This window comes from Ammospiza caudacuta, chromosome 6 (genome assembly GCF_027887145.1).
Source record: "Ammospiza caudacuta isolate bAmmCau1 chromosome 6, bAmmCau1.pri, whole genome shotgun sequence".
Lineage (NCBI taxonomy): Eukaryota > Metazoa > Chordata > Aves > Passeriformes > Passerellidae > Ammospiza > Ammospiza caudacuta.
The window spans coordinates 9,656,068-9,670,891 of NC_080598.1; the positions used below are offsets into that span (position 1 = coordinate 9,656,068).

A 14,824-nucleotide genomic window follows, 5' to 3' on the forward strand; every position below is an offset into this window, starting at 1 on the left:
ACACACCTCATCCATGTTTCTGAGGAACTTCTCTTTAGCATCTGAATATGTTCAAGGCCACTTTTGTCTTTCTGACAGTATATAAGGATGTCTGTGGGTAGAATTTATGCTTTAAAACAAACATTTTCAATAAAATAGCAAGAGTTAGGACAAGGTATGTATACCAACAACATCTAAATCTCCTTGTACAAAGGAAAACAACTAATTGCAACAAAACCTGGGTGGCAACTTGCACATTGTTCCTGGTAAAGTATGATGGGTGGGGGCTTATTTAAGGCATTTCATCCCAAATGCTGTCAATTACTTTAAGAAACCTTATGATGCTTCCTTGGTTCTTTTGTTCGGCTTCAGTCTGTGGTACAGGGCACAAGCTCTGCACTAAATTCTGCTAAGCTGTAGGATGTACATCCCACAGCAAGTGTTCCCTGCCTGCCCTCTCACTGAGCCACAGGAGACTGTGGGGCACAAAGTCCTTTATGCATTACACAAATGGAACATATTACTTCAACATGGCACTGCCACAGCATGTGGTGCAAGGCTGCCAAGCAGAACTGGAACTTAGCAGGACAAAGAGCAGAGAATGACATTTTCCCCTGATAGATTTTCCAGCCTCCCAGATTCAAGCCTCATCAAGATTACACAGAGAAACACTGTAACAAAACACAGAACAAGAGCCTCTAAGGTCTAAAAATGGTATTTATATCTGTATTCACTAGCCCTGGCTTTTCAGCTGAGGCCATGACAGTGAGTTTTACTCATTTTATAGATGCCAGTGTTTTATGTTCACACACACAGTCCTATCCATGGGTGAAGAGTTATTCACAAACCTGGTTGTTCCAGGAACCCCAAACTGGAAACTGAAACTTCTTTCCTCTCACTGCTGCCACAAAGCACTGACTCCCCCAAGGTCCATCCTGACAGGTATACTTCAAAGCACCATGCTGTACCAGGTAGGCACCATTTGTCCACCACAGCTCTTTTTTAACTGGAGCACTCAGTTGCTAAACCAATTTTTATCACTTTTCCCTTCCACTTGACATGCAGCCTTAATGCTGCACTATTACATCCTATCCTGAAGTTTAGTGAAATTGCTCCAATTGTCCTTATTCTACCCCCACCCATGAATTCTATACTTCATTCAGAGAATTCAAGTCAAAGGGCATGACATGTCTTCCACTACCCATCTATAACATTTCCTATGTCCCAAATCACTCTTCTTTTTATTTTTTCCCAAGTTTCCTTCACAGAAAAGAGCCATTTAACAAATCTGTAGAATCAGAATCTCTCTCTTTTCAAGTAGTTATACCTCTGTCCTCTGCTTTTTATGCTGTAATTTTTTTCCAGAATGGATCTCTGCTTTACTTACCATTTTCTAAAGAAATCCTGGTATTTAATCTACCTGATTCTGGGCCCACTGCTCTGTCCAGTTTACTGATGCTGATGGCACAGCATTATCCTGCCTTGTCATTTTAGCTCACCTCAGCTTCATTCTGCTCTCGGCTATTACCCAAATTTCACTTCTGCCTGAGATGCTAAAGCTTGCTTCTTAAAGTGAAATTGAAAGTATCCACAGGAAATCTTATTTGTCTCTAGTTTATTGTCTCACTGTCTACATATAAATAACTCTGTGTTTGTAGAGTTTTTATTGCATTCATCTCCACTTCTCTCTTTCCATTTTCAGTGTCACTTAAACTATGGCAGTGTCTCTTTTAATGCTGAAACCCCTTCAGGTCTTGGTCTGTGCCTTTTCTGCACCATCCTCCTCCTTGACCATTTCCACATCTTTGACACAATTTGGTCTTTAATTAAACAGCCCAGTGTCCTCCATTTACAGTAATGCAGTTCCTTATGCACAAGATATTTTGTTAGTCAAGACGTGTGATTGTCTGATTATACAGGTTTGGGAGTTTTTATATATTCTATTTCCTCTTAAATACTTGGGGTTTGTTTGGTTTGTTGGTTTTTTTTTTTTTCCATAAATCCCAGCAATCATTATATTCGTGTCCATATTATTTCTGCTCCTTTTTATTTTTCTGTGCTTTTCACAAAAATGGCAAACAACACAAATTCCTGCCAGAGTAATTGAGTTGTATTTGCCAGTAGCCCACAATACAATTTAATTCAACTACATATGTATTCTTTTCTAAAACAAATATAACAGTATGCTGGTTTATTTTATAAAGACTATCAGTGTCGTATTCACTCAATCCAAAGAGCATCATTAGTCTGATTTTACTTTTTATAACACTGCTAAAATAAATTGTTGAAATGGAATGCAAAATCATGCACAAAGTCAGTCCTTTTCTCTCATCATAAAACCATCATTTTTATTATTAATCAGATTTCCTACTGAACCACAGAGATCTATTATTTCAGCAGTAGTTGGAACCACTGTCTTGTGTGCGTGCACATCTCCAACATGTAAACATTTATAAAGCACTTGCAGATGTCTCAAGGAGAACAGAAACATTTATCTTATCTTCAGGTGGTATTACAGCAAACATATCACCTTGACTTTTATCTATGTTTTTCCAATCTGTGTTGCCTGAAGATAAAGCCCTAAAATACTACAAGCCAACAGCAGTTTATAGCTGTCCTGACATGCTCACACCTTTCTCCTTGTGCCAGCATTTGTGCAAGGAAACTCTGTGGCAGGTGAGGGATGACATATCACTGGTGAACTCAGTAAAAAAGAGGCAGAAGTGCTGTTTCTGCTCTCATGGGCAAAATGGGAACATTTCTTCAATTAGCATCCAACTTGTGAAAACCTCATAGAACCACAGAACTACAGGCTCAGAAAATCAAACCCAGTACTTCATATTGTGTGTTTTATAATTCACTAAAATGCAGATGATTCTAATAGTAACTCGTTAGCAGTAATGACTATTCCATGAAGTGCTGGATTATTCTTGTCCTTAGTGACTTCAGTAATTATTAGGCTGCAAACCCCTTTCTATAATCTCCAGTTTTCTTCCCAATTTATGCTTCCTAGTCAGAATGTAAGAACACAAATCCCTGTATTTCCATGCATAGCTTTCTCAAAAAGGCAACTGTAACTACACTTGAATGTGCAATTCAAGGCATACTAAACATATATGCATATACAATATGCAATATTACTATATACAAAAATACATATTTTAGTAGCTCAGGTTTCAATAGAACTTTGAGAGTAAAAACATTATTCCATTTCTCTAGTGCAATTACTAGAACATTACTAGATTAATAAATATGAAGTAGGAGTTTCACTTTGAGTTTTTGGCACATTAAAGGTATGAAAATGAAGAAAACCAGTGTGAAAACATAGATTTTATTAACTAATCCAAACATCCCAATTTCAAAGAAATATAATTAATATAATAATGTAATAATAATAATAATAATACAGTCAGGCTGTTCAGTACCCAGGCTTCCCTGAAACTCAGGTTGTCTGTGCTGCATTTCATATTTACTGTAAACCAGGAGTACAGTGAGTTTCTCCCTGGTATCACCTGTTGATCTTCAATACAGACAGGCCAAGGTTTTTTAACTTGCCCAACACTTCCAGTACATTTTTCTACTCTTTATTCAATCCTTCACTAACCATTTTAGTTTTAAGTGCAGGGATGTTCTGGCATTCATGGAAAGTACCCAGATAAAAGTCATATCAAAACCATTCTGATGGTTGCTAATTCAGCAGCTGACAGGACAATCTTGGTGAAGGACTTCAGCTTGAAACAGGAATGATACCAAAGCTCATTGTCCTTTAAGGAATTGTTTGGCCCATTTACAAGAGTCTGAAAAATTAATATTCAGCCTCTTGTGCCCAAAATTGTACAGAACATTTTATCCAGTACATACCTCAGTTTCAATTGTTGTCATTTAAAACAAAAATTAAAATTTAGTTTTCTATTACTGTAATTCTGTTCAGGAAGTATGAAAACCCAGAAAAGACAAAAACCAGCTTTCTCTGAGACAAATATAATTCATAAATGCATGAGTTACAACTCAGTAGCCCTCACTAATCCAGCCCTCCTCTGATCTTTCATGAGATATTTGCTTCTCTTTCTACTGAAAGAAAAACATAAAACCAATCCTAAATAAAGGACATGCCATAAATGAATACTTCACAGAAAGCATGGCTGGCTATCATTATTTCTTGTTTACAAAAATAAGAAATCTTTAAAATACACATTTAAAGATTTATATGTTAAGAAAGTTCATGATTCTGATGCAGCCAGTCAAATAATAACCACACGATGCTAGCATGAAATGCAATTATCCTAATTTAAAATGCATCTCATTAAAACTTAAAAGCCAAAGGTGACAGCACATAGCATCCAGATTTTATAAAACATGAACAACACTCAAAAGCTGCATACTGGCTCAAATGACAGTATTCAGTGCAGCAAATATAAAGTTCTTTTCCCCTTCCATTCCAAAAATATTTCCTTCTTCCTAAGAACTCATGCACAAACCAATTCCCATCATTGGCCAGAAATGCCTGAAAGCACAGCACTGCAAAGTGCAGCCCTGCTCAGTTCCCAGAGTGCAGGTGAGTGGCGGCAGATGTGATATATGGTAAATAACGAACTGGCAGGTGTGTGGTGTCCCACGGGCACACACTCACCTCGGCACACGGTCCCGTTGCCCACGTAGCCGGGCTTGCAGGTGCAGCTGTGGCCCCTGATGGTGTTGGTGCAGATTGCATTCTCATCACACCTGTGCTGCCCACTGCCACACTCATCGTGCTCTAAGTGGGGAGGGGAAAAGGAAAAAAAAAACTATTTACAAGAAGCATTTACAACAATTTACAAGATTTATTTATGTTTTATATTTTATGATTTATGTGGGGTTTTTTTATGTTTTATGTGAAAAGCGCCAATCACTTGTTTTTAAAATTTTAAAAGTTTAATAGTAATAAAATGGTTATAAAAATAGTAATACAATTAGAGTAATAATAATTTGGACAATTTGAATTAGGACAATATGAGACAATAAAAACAAAGAGTTATGGGTGGTCCGTGTACCTTTTCTGGGCAGCACGAGCCCAAAAAAGGACCCACGTTAACAGAAGGTTAACCCTTAAAAACAATAACATGTTGCATATTCATACACCTCATACATGATGCATAAATTCCATTCAAACACAGGATTCTGTCTGACCACCCTCAACTTCTTCCTCCCAATCCTGACAGTGCCTTCGAGGCAGGAAGAAGTTAATTTCTTCTGATAAGGGAGCAATAAATTCTCTTTCTCTGAAAGATTCAGGTGTCCTGTGGCTGCTATCTCAGTGTGAGTCCTTTCTTTAAAAAAAGTATCTTACATAGCATAGTTTCTACTTTAACATTTTTTATAACCTAAAATTATATTTAACACATTACTTAAGAGAATTAATACAGCATAACTTTCTAACATAACACATATAATATTCATTTTAATACTTGCAAAAAGCCAATCATAAAATACATGCATTTTTCACGTTTTATGTTTTTCTTTTTGTGAGCTTTGCAGTGAGCTGATGTGGCATTTGGAGAGCAATGGGAGAAGCAGGATGTTGCAGTGGCTGAGTGCTGGGGGCTTGGCATGGGAGTCAGCTATGGGCTTGCTCTGTTCAGAAATCCAGTATGAGCATGGCAACAGGAGATTATTTAGGGTTAAAAACAGAAAAAAAAAAAAAGAATGGGTGAGGAGGCAAAGTAGGGCTGTGACAAAAAGCTATGAAGAAGATTATCAGGGAAGAATATATGCTGTGAAGATTAACCTTTACCTCACTGTCCATCAGCAGCAGCAATGATCATAAATACAAGCTAAGTAACACAAGAGGGGCCCTACCAGGCTGCCCTTTAACTACACAGTTCAGCTGTCACAACTGCTTGCTCTAATTCATGTTGAACTGACTCTTGCTCTAATAGCATGTAGTAACATTTCACATTTTTACAGCACCAATCATACCATGGAGCCTCGAAGGGGTTCCCAGACAAACAGGCCACATTTTGCTTTCATCCAGCAACTCCAGCTGCTGCCCAGAGACAAATTTGTCCCAGCTCCTGCACTTCACTCTCCAGCTGCCTTTTTGTTCTTGTAGAGCACCAGTTAGAGGCGATGAGCTACCCGACCCCAAAGCTTTCTGCTTCTTCCTGTAATTATAAGAAGCTTCCCTCATACAGGATTGCACAAAGGAAGTCTGAATCTTTTACACTTTTGCACCGGTGCCTTTACACTTTTGCACCGGTGCCTTTAGTTTTCTTCAGTGGAGCCAAAAGAATGTAATGAATTATCTTAAAACCACATAAGAAAATCAGAATCTGGAACCCTTCTTTGTAGCCTTCATTTATGCAACTGCCATCATCAGGCTGATATCCATATGCTGAGAGGTGAAAGCTGTGCTTTCCTGGAATTGGGATTTGCTTAAGCTTTTTACCAGTGCATCAAGGTGTTCGAAGGACTAGAGACTAAGTGTGGCCTTCTACAGATCACAGAGAGGCAGTGCCTCTAAAACACGAGCAAATACTCATTTTTGCAGCCTAAACAAAGCCCTTTGGAAGAGTCTCTCCATTGAGAACAGCAGCATTACAGGCTCTGACAGGCTGCAATTAACCTCTGCAATGCTCTCACTCTGCCACAGTAAAGAACAACAGCCAATTTCAAGATCATTCAAGACATGTAAGATTTGGATAGTGAATTCTAAAGAATCCACTAAACCAAATACTTCTGGAGCACTGTTGATAACTATTTGCAGAACATATATCCAACATGTTTTCCATTTTTCAAATACATTTGACAGCAAAATGATATGGATTGCAAGTATTTTCTCTTAAATAGCATCAAAGCAATACATCAGCCTCTCACTCTTTGCTTTTAGCAAGAAACACACACACTCTCATATGTGCCTGGCTTCAGCTGATAAACTCATGCTTGAATTTATACTTGTTAGTTTATGCTGGTCCCTAGCTCTGCTTAGTAATTCACTGCAGCTTCTTGCCAGTTTTCAGAGGCCTTACATATTCAGAATGCAGGGTTCTTGAAAGGCTGCCTGTTCTCCCCTTCATCTTTAAGGAAGCTGTACCACAGGCTGATTCTTTGCTGCTTTGGTCTCATGGTGCTCAGGCTGCTGGGTCAGACACAAAAAGGATCAAGCCATCCTCCAAGGAGGCATTCCACAGCAGCTGAGCCTGTATTATGCTTTTTATGAAAAGATACACCCTCTCCATAATCTCTCCCTCCTCTTCCTACTTCTAATTGCCCTGAGCTTTCCTGTGTCAGTGTTCTCTGTAATGAGCGTGCCTTTGCAATAGGCCCATGTGTGTACACAAGATCATTCCTACTCCAGCAATTGCCAAAATTAGTCTATTACCTTCTCAGCACTTCAAGTATAAATAAAGACCTCACAGGGTGCCAGATGTGTTTTTTTCCAAAGTACACAAGAGACAGGATAAGTCTGCTATGTTGTTCTAGGACTCTGACAATGTAAATCACTATTTAGCATTTCTGCAGACACACAGATGCTGGAAATGTCAAAAGATTGAGCGCTGGCAGAGCAGCTATCCCACAGTAATATTTTGTAAACAGAGGTCAGTTGTATCTAAGCTGATATCATTTAAAGAGTCAGCAACAAATCTGAACATGGGAACCTGCCCTTCATGAGACATCCTGGCACTGCTAGCACAAGGAGGACTAAGGGAGCTTCATCTGCATGAGAATCCCAAGATTTCTTAGCAGCAATATGGCTGCAGGGATGGGAACTTCAAATGAAGTTTTCCCTGGAGTAGAGATGTCTATAGCTGATGGTGCTACAGGCCTAATAAGAATGAGAAAGCATTGATTTCCTGCCAAGGTACAAAACTCTTTTCATCCAGATGAAAAATCCTTAAGAATCTCCCAGTACTAAGTTTTCCTGGGTTTTATGTGCCCTCACAGGAGCTCATCCTTTGGAACACTTGTGTGTTCACAATGGGAAGGGAGCATGGAAATGCTCATGCTCTGTTTTAACTCAAATAAAATTGTGACTCATTTGCAAAGAATACTGCTTTCATACACACACTGCTTTCCAAAAATCCCCATTCAAGCACATCAAACAGAGCCTGCTTTTGCTTTAATGTTACAGAAAATACTGCCCAGACACCAAACAAAACTGGCAGAGAAGGACCCTGCCCAGCAGGAGAAAGGAGTCACAAACAGCATCATTCCAAAGCACCAAAGGGGGCAGAGGCAAGACAAGAAGCCCAAAGTTGTCCTCTTTTGACTATTTCCCTTGTAGCTGGAAATGAGAAGCACAAGAAAGGGACTCCAGCAAAGGAAAACAAAGTAACTTTTAGTTTCTTATGCACACATATATGTGTATGTAAACAAATGAGCTGCCATGCTCAGGAATGACACTGTCACCATGAAATCTGACTGAAGTCATCCATCTCCCTGAGCTCTATTTGCTGTACAGTACACACCAAATGAGTGCATGATCAAAGATGAAAAGATAAAAAGAACAGGCATACTGAAAAGGACAGAATTCCTTGATCCAACTATCATCCAGCTGGATTATTAATGTTTATTTCAAGAACAGCCACAACAGCAGCACCATTCTTTTCTTACAGGCAAGTCAATTTGTTTATGAAATTTCTGTGACCTGCCTTCAACATCAGCATCTCTGTTTCTCAGGATTGCTGCATCCATTTTATGCTTTATGGCAAAGCCACAAGCTCAGTTAGCTTATTGAGCCTTTTCCCCCCTCTCTATAAAAAAAGGATATTACAAGATTTTGCTTTTTCCCTAGCATTTATCATTCTTCTGAAATCCTCAATACTGAAGATTTTACAGAAAATTAAAGGATATCAATCTTCTACTGCAAAAAAAGGGAAGAGTCAAATGTCCACTGCTCATTTCCTTTGCACTTTATTTATTCTTCCTGTAACTAGAGATGAGGGATGGAAGGATACATCATCTCTGATGCTTCAACTCTCCTGGCCCTATTTCCAAGCTACTGCTAAGCCAGAAATATATAGATAATATATAAAAACTTAACATTTTCTTTCTGGACAAAAAAAATGCCTACAATTTTCAAAAGATTTAATGATTTTTTTCTAAAATGTTAGAGAGGATCTTCTGAGAATTTTCTGAGTTCAACACCTAGGTCAGGCTATGTTGTGAAGAAATGACTATGAAGTTCATTTCTCCTCTAGCCTTCACCTGAGAAAGGCCTTTGTAAGAAATTAATGCCTCCAAAAGCATTTGTAAGAAATTTGAACTCTAGAATTTGTATTGTTTGTGCTTTGTCTAAAATATTGAATTGAAAATTAGAACTCTATGTTGAAAATATACAGCAAAAAACACATAGTGAAGATAAGAATCTTTTGGTCAAGAGTCATAAAATCAGGATAGTTTTCCTTTGTGCAAAGGCACATAAAGGATTTCAAACCTATAATTTCTAAAAGGTATACTTAACACAGGATTTATTTTTAAGCAAGAATGCTGAAATTTTTATCTTCATTTTCTTTAAATAAAGATGCTCTTCAAAAAAAGATGGGATGGAATTACAGGAGACATTCTATTGCAGGGTCTTTCACTATAGCTACTTTCACTTCTCATTACAAGAAAGGCCCCAATTTAAACTTGCTTACAAGATGGAAACAATTTTCTTATTGTAAGAATTCTCTTTCATTACTTCCTCAAAGCCTTCATACTTCAATAATACAACATTCATCTTTGGAATACACTGTGCAAAGATGGTGACTATCCCTTTATTAATATTTTCATAGCTCTGAAAAGAAATCTAAGTTGTTCTGTAAATTGCTGAGATAACAGCCAGCTTGTGGGGCGCAGAACCACAAATGCAGCAAACATTTCTATGACCAAGAGATTTAAAGGAGACAACTCACAGAACAGCAAGGTCATTGGATGCCACCATTTTTTATTAACACTGATACCATTTGTAAAGAGTACATGGCCCAATGCAAAATTAATTATCTGGCAGCCATTAAGCAATGGTCTTTGAAAACTCAGAAAGGAGAAAGTCATCTCTCCAAATACTTGTGAAAAACCAGTACTTCTATAAAACTAATTCTTTGTTACACGTCATTAGAATTCTATGTAATAACTAAGGCTTTTAAAATGATAGATTAAAAAAAATTAATTTAGGCAGAATTGTGGATTTAGTGGAATCAGGATTTCAGCTCATAAGAAGTTGAGAAGAAACAAAAGAAATAGCTTTTAAACAGATTGAATAAAAGGAAGCTTTACTCTGAACACACAGGAAGAATGTCCCACAGAAAACCAAGGCAATTAGAAACAAGATGCATACTTCAAACAAGAAATTACATTGGAGATAGATGGTAAGCTGGTGAATGATAATAGTTAATTGTGAATTCAGAAAACTCTGGGTAAAAATCCAAAATCAAATGTGTTATTCTACTCAAGAGAATCAGAGAAACAAATTAATTTTATCTATACCCATTCCCAACTTCAGCATCCAAGCTCACCCTGCCCATTTCCACAGGGAAACAGAAGAAGGAACAGGGTGCAGAACAGAAAAGTCCCACTTTTTCCTTCTTCCCACTGTGTCCTTCTGCAGCTCTGTCCCTATGAGCACTTAAACATCCAAAATGCTGGCTGAAGCACCCCCTTTGCCATTCTTTTAATAAGAAACCAAAATGCCTTTGTAATTTATGACACAACAAACACCTTCTGGTGTTAAACATGAAATTATTTAGGCTGCATTCTAAAAGAGTAGGCACATGCTACTCTTGGGTAATTAGGAAGAAAAAGTGGGATTTAATTTGAATATGAAATTCCAAATGTGCCTGCAGTTGCCTCTTGGAATCCAAGTCCTCACAACCTGAAGGGGTTGTGCTCTACCACATCCCCTCTTGCCCTGAAGTTCTCCATGAGATCCCTCAGTGTGGGAGATGGGAGGCCAGAGGCACACAGGGGATTCCAGACACCAGAACATCATGAATTTATACAACAGCATAATAATATTTATCAACCTATTCTCAATGTCTTTCCCAAAGGATCTCACTGTTCTGCTCAGCTCTGACCAGCTGACACTTTCAGTATCTCTTCTCTGAATGGTAATGGCTAATTTAGAGCATTTGTGTATGTGCCTATTTTTTTCCCCCCAAGGGAAAGGTACTTTATACTCTGATCCTCTGTTCTGCCTCACTACTTGATAAAAACAACTGCCAACAGTACCCATTTGAATTTCCATGAGATGAGTTCACTGAGCAGTGAAGAAATTCTAAATTGTTGTAATAAAAAAGTTTATTTTTGACTAAATCAAGATGAATAATAGGTAGCCTTGCTGACAGCAACATTGCATTTGTTTTCTGCAAGAGGAGAAGGAAAAAACCATTGATCTCTAGCTAGCACACTATAAAATATTTGCACATATACCTTAAATGCCTATATTACGTTTTGTAAGGAAGTGAGAAGAGAGACATTTGGTTTTACTGTTTTCTGAATACAACCATAAAAAAGAAAACAAGAAATCAAAGTAAGAAGTAGAAAAGCTGAAGAAGTGAAATCTTGAAAATCCTTGTTTTAGATTTAGACACATTTCACCCCAATCAAAAGCTCACCAAGGTTAAAGAAAAACAGCACTGAACAAACTAGATCAAATGTCTGAAAATGCAAGAATCACTGGAAGTGTACATGGTTGTTTTATCTCTACAGTTAAATATTATTTCCCTAGTCTTTGAGGTGCATTTAAATTGAACAGACATGTCAAATTAGTAAATAATAATAAAATTATCAAAACCAGTTAATAAATTATGTGAAGAGTCACAGTATAAAGGGTAATCTTTTACATTGAATTTTCATGCCCTATATAATATAAATTTATATATATATATGTAACAGTATATAGTATAATTGTAGTATAATATAGTACATACAGTATATATATTATATATATAGTATATATAGTATATTGTATATATAGTATATATATTATATCATTTAATATAGAATATAGTATAATTAGTATATATATATAAAATATCAATTAGTAATATTGATATACACAGACATTTCAAAGCAGATTATTATCAGAGGCTGATAATAAAATGGCAGTCTGCATGACATACTCAACTGGATACTCTGCTGCAGTTTTGTGGACTTATTTTTGAAAGCCAGATAATTCATGTCATTAGCAATGTACATCTTTAATCCTCAAACTTGCCAGCAAACTTTGAGCACAATTGTGGAGACAGGCGTTGGATGTAATTCAGACAGGATCTACACAAAATATTCATTACAAGAGTTTGAAGAGCTGCATATTGCATACTTAGAGATGCAAACAAAAAATTCCATAAGGGAGAAACCACACTTCATTGTCAAAAAAATCTTGTGTTAGCTTTTTGATGGCAAATCCTACCATCAAAGGAATGAGCTCTTCTGCAAGAACAGTTTGGCACTGAGCAAAGAGCTGACATCTGCAACCACTCAGAGTCTGCAGAGCAAGGCTGAACTCCACAAACACCAGATGACTTTTCAGAACTAAAATTTAGTAAGGATTGCACATAACTACCTTACAGACCCTGAGTAATTCCTAAATTAAATGGTGATAGAGTGCACAGGAGCTTCACTTCTGGTCCTGCAAGCTCAGAATTAATCTCTCAAATCCTTCCACAGGTTGAAGGAAGTATACAACCTATTGCTCCAACATAAACCCATTTTTAAGACTAAGGGATATCAATTATTAAGACAAAGCCTCGGAGGAACAGGAAATGATTCACAAAGTCAACAAAAATGTGATACTGTACACATGGGAAATGTGTTGAAAAGCAAACAGATATATTCTCATCTGCAAGAACAAAAACATCTAAACACTGTTTCTCTTTACCAGATGTATGTATCAGAATAACCAGTTTATATACTGTTACCTCTAGAGATATGCAGTAACCTAGTGTGCATGTCTTTCTCTAATTCACTTCTTTATTTACTTAAGGAATCCCAAAGAAATTCCAGATTTCATAAGAGGCAAGGAATGGCCTTAAGGTGCAGTGGTCAGAGCACATGTCCATGTGCTGGGGTTCTGTTCTGAGCTCCCCCTCACACAAGTCATCCTGACTGAATTAGAAAGCAGAACAGGGGTTTTAAATTGGAACATGCTAAGCAGTGTGATCACCTTGATTATTACTATGGGATGTTAAACTTCTAATACAATCCCTTGCTTTTTCATAAACTGGTTAAGCATCAAGGCACTGGACTTTTATGAGGCATCTTGATTGCACATATAATATTGTGTATTTATAAACCACTAGTTATTCAAAATTTCTCTATGCAGTTATTGCTTTTCTTGACATAGTTACAAAGTTGGTAATTTCACATAGAAAGCAAATAAAGCCTTGAATTCCATGTGGTGTGCCATGCTGAAAGAAAGCAGCTCAGCAGCTCCAACTAGACTGCAGCATGGCATTATATTGATAGACAAGAACAACACTGTGAAGTTCTCAATTTCTCTAAATCATAGGACATTCACTTAGAAAAATAAAGAAATCACACGCGATAACAGTATCTGAAGTGCCTGAGACACCAGCAAGTGCCACTTGCCTAATTTACAGCTTTCAGGACAGATGCTTGTTAACATTCAATCTTAAAATACCGTGCTTCATTTATTTTGCTTCCTTGTTGTAAAAAGCTGAATATGTTCCAAGCACCTGCACTGGGTCAGGAAAAAAGCCCTCAAGCAATATGCTTCATTTTATTTATATAGCAATATAACAAATGTAACAGGACAGGCTGCTTTTTATCCATAAAATTGTGAAAGCTGCATACTTCTGTCAAGTTGGTATCAGAATCTAATCTTTCAGGTGTTTTCAGTTCAACAATACCTGAAAGCTTTACTCTGCAGAAATCTCCAAATCAGTATTACAGAAAGAATGTAATAGACCTTTGGATGCAATTTTTAGCCAACATTTCATCATGGCTTCATGAACTCAGATTGGTGATAAAAGTTCTGTAGAGCTTCAGTTTCCAGCACTCCACAATGCTTTAACTACCATATGAAAAAGAATTTCAAAAAGCAGCAAATAGCCCATTTCAAACAAGCACAAAATTCCCTTAGTGCTATTGCAATACAGAAAGGTGGCATTGTTTCTCAGTGAACTTGTACGTGTGACAAATGTGGCAATCTGCTGACACATGAGCTCATAAAATCACACGTGGGGTTCTGTAGCAGAGCTCAAGCTAATCAGAGCTCCTGATTATTCATGACAGGACATGTATTAATTCTCTGCACCCATCAGAGATGCAAAGAAAAGGCTTTAGGAGTGCTGGAGTGGTGTAACAGGTGATGTGAAAGTCAAAAAGATTTAGCACACTCCTCCTGATTTTCTGGTCACAAAGTTAGACATAATTGAGCCGTTAAGTTTTCCTTTATGTTTTAGCTACTGCTTTTTAAATAGGCAAATGCTGCCAGTACATTCTAAGCTTTTAACCAAGCAAAGATGAAATCTTGCTTCTTACTGAAAGTAAACAGGAAATGTCAAATCATACAATCATTTAGGCTGGAAAAGACCCTTAAAATCAGTGAGTCCAACCATCCACCCAGCATTGCCAAACCTACCACTAAACCATACCCCCAGGTGCCACATCTCCCCACCTTTTAAATACCTCAATACCTCCAGGAAAGTGACTCAACTCCTTCCCTGGATAAACATCATCATAAAAATACATGAAACTGACAAAAAAAAAAAAAAAAAAAAAGAAAAGAAAAAGAAAAAAAAAGAAAAAAGAAAAAAAGAAAAAAGAAAAAAAGAGAAAAACCCTGGTGTCACATTCACATATTCTGAAAAATTCCTTTGCCCAGGACTTGTCTCCTGGGAAGTTGAGAAGCCTCAGAGAAAAAGGA

At 37.4% G+C, this 14,824-nt stretch overlaps 1 protein-coding gene across 3 annotated transcripts in view; it reads right to left on the reverse strand.

Moving 5' to 3' along the window:
- Positions 1 to 14,824, reverse strand: part of NELL1 (neural EGFL like 1) — a 279,798-nt gene that overhangs the window by 104,105 nt on the left and 160,869 nt on the right. For 2 of the 3 annotated variants that reach the window (XM_058806261.1, XM_058806259.1), the window contains exon 14: positions 4,610 to 4,732. The exons of the other annotated variant lie outside the window; for it this stretch is intronic. In XM_058806261.1, coding sequence (XP_058662244.1) covers positions 4,610 to 4,732 — 123 coding nt within the window. The remainder of the gene's footprint in view (positions 1 to 4,609; positions 4,733 to 14,824) is intronic. 3 annotated transcript variants of the gene reach the window in all.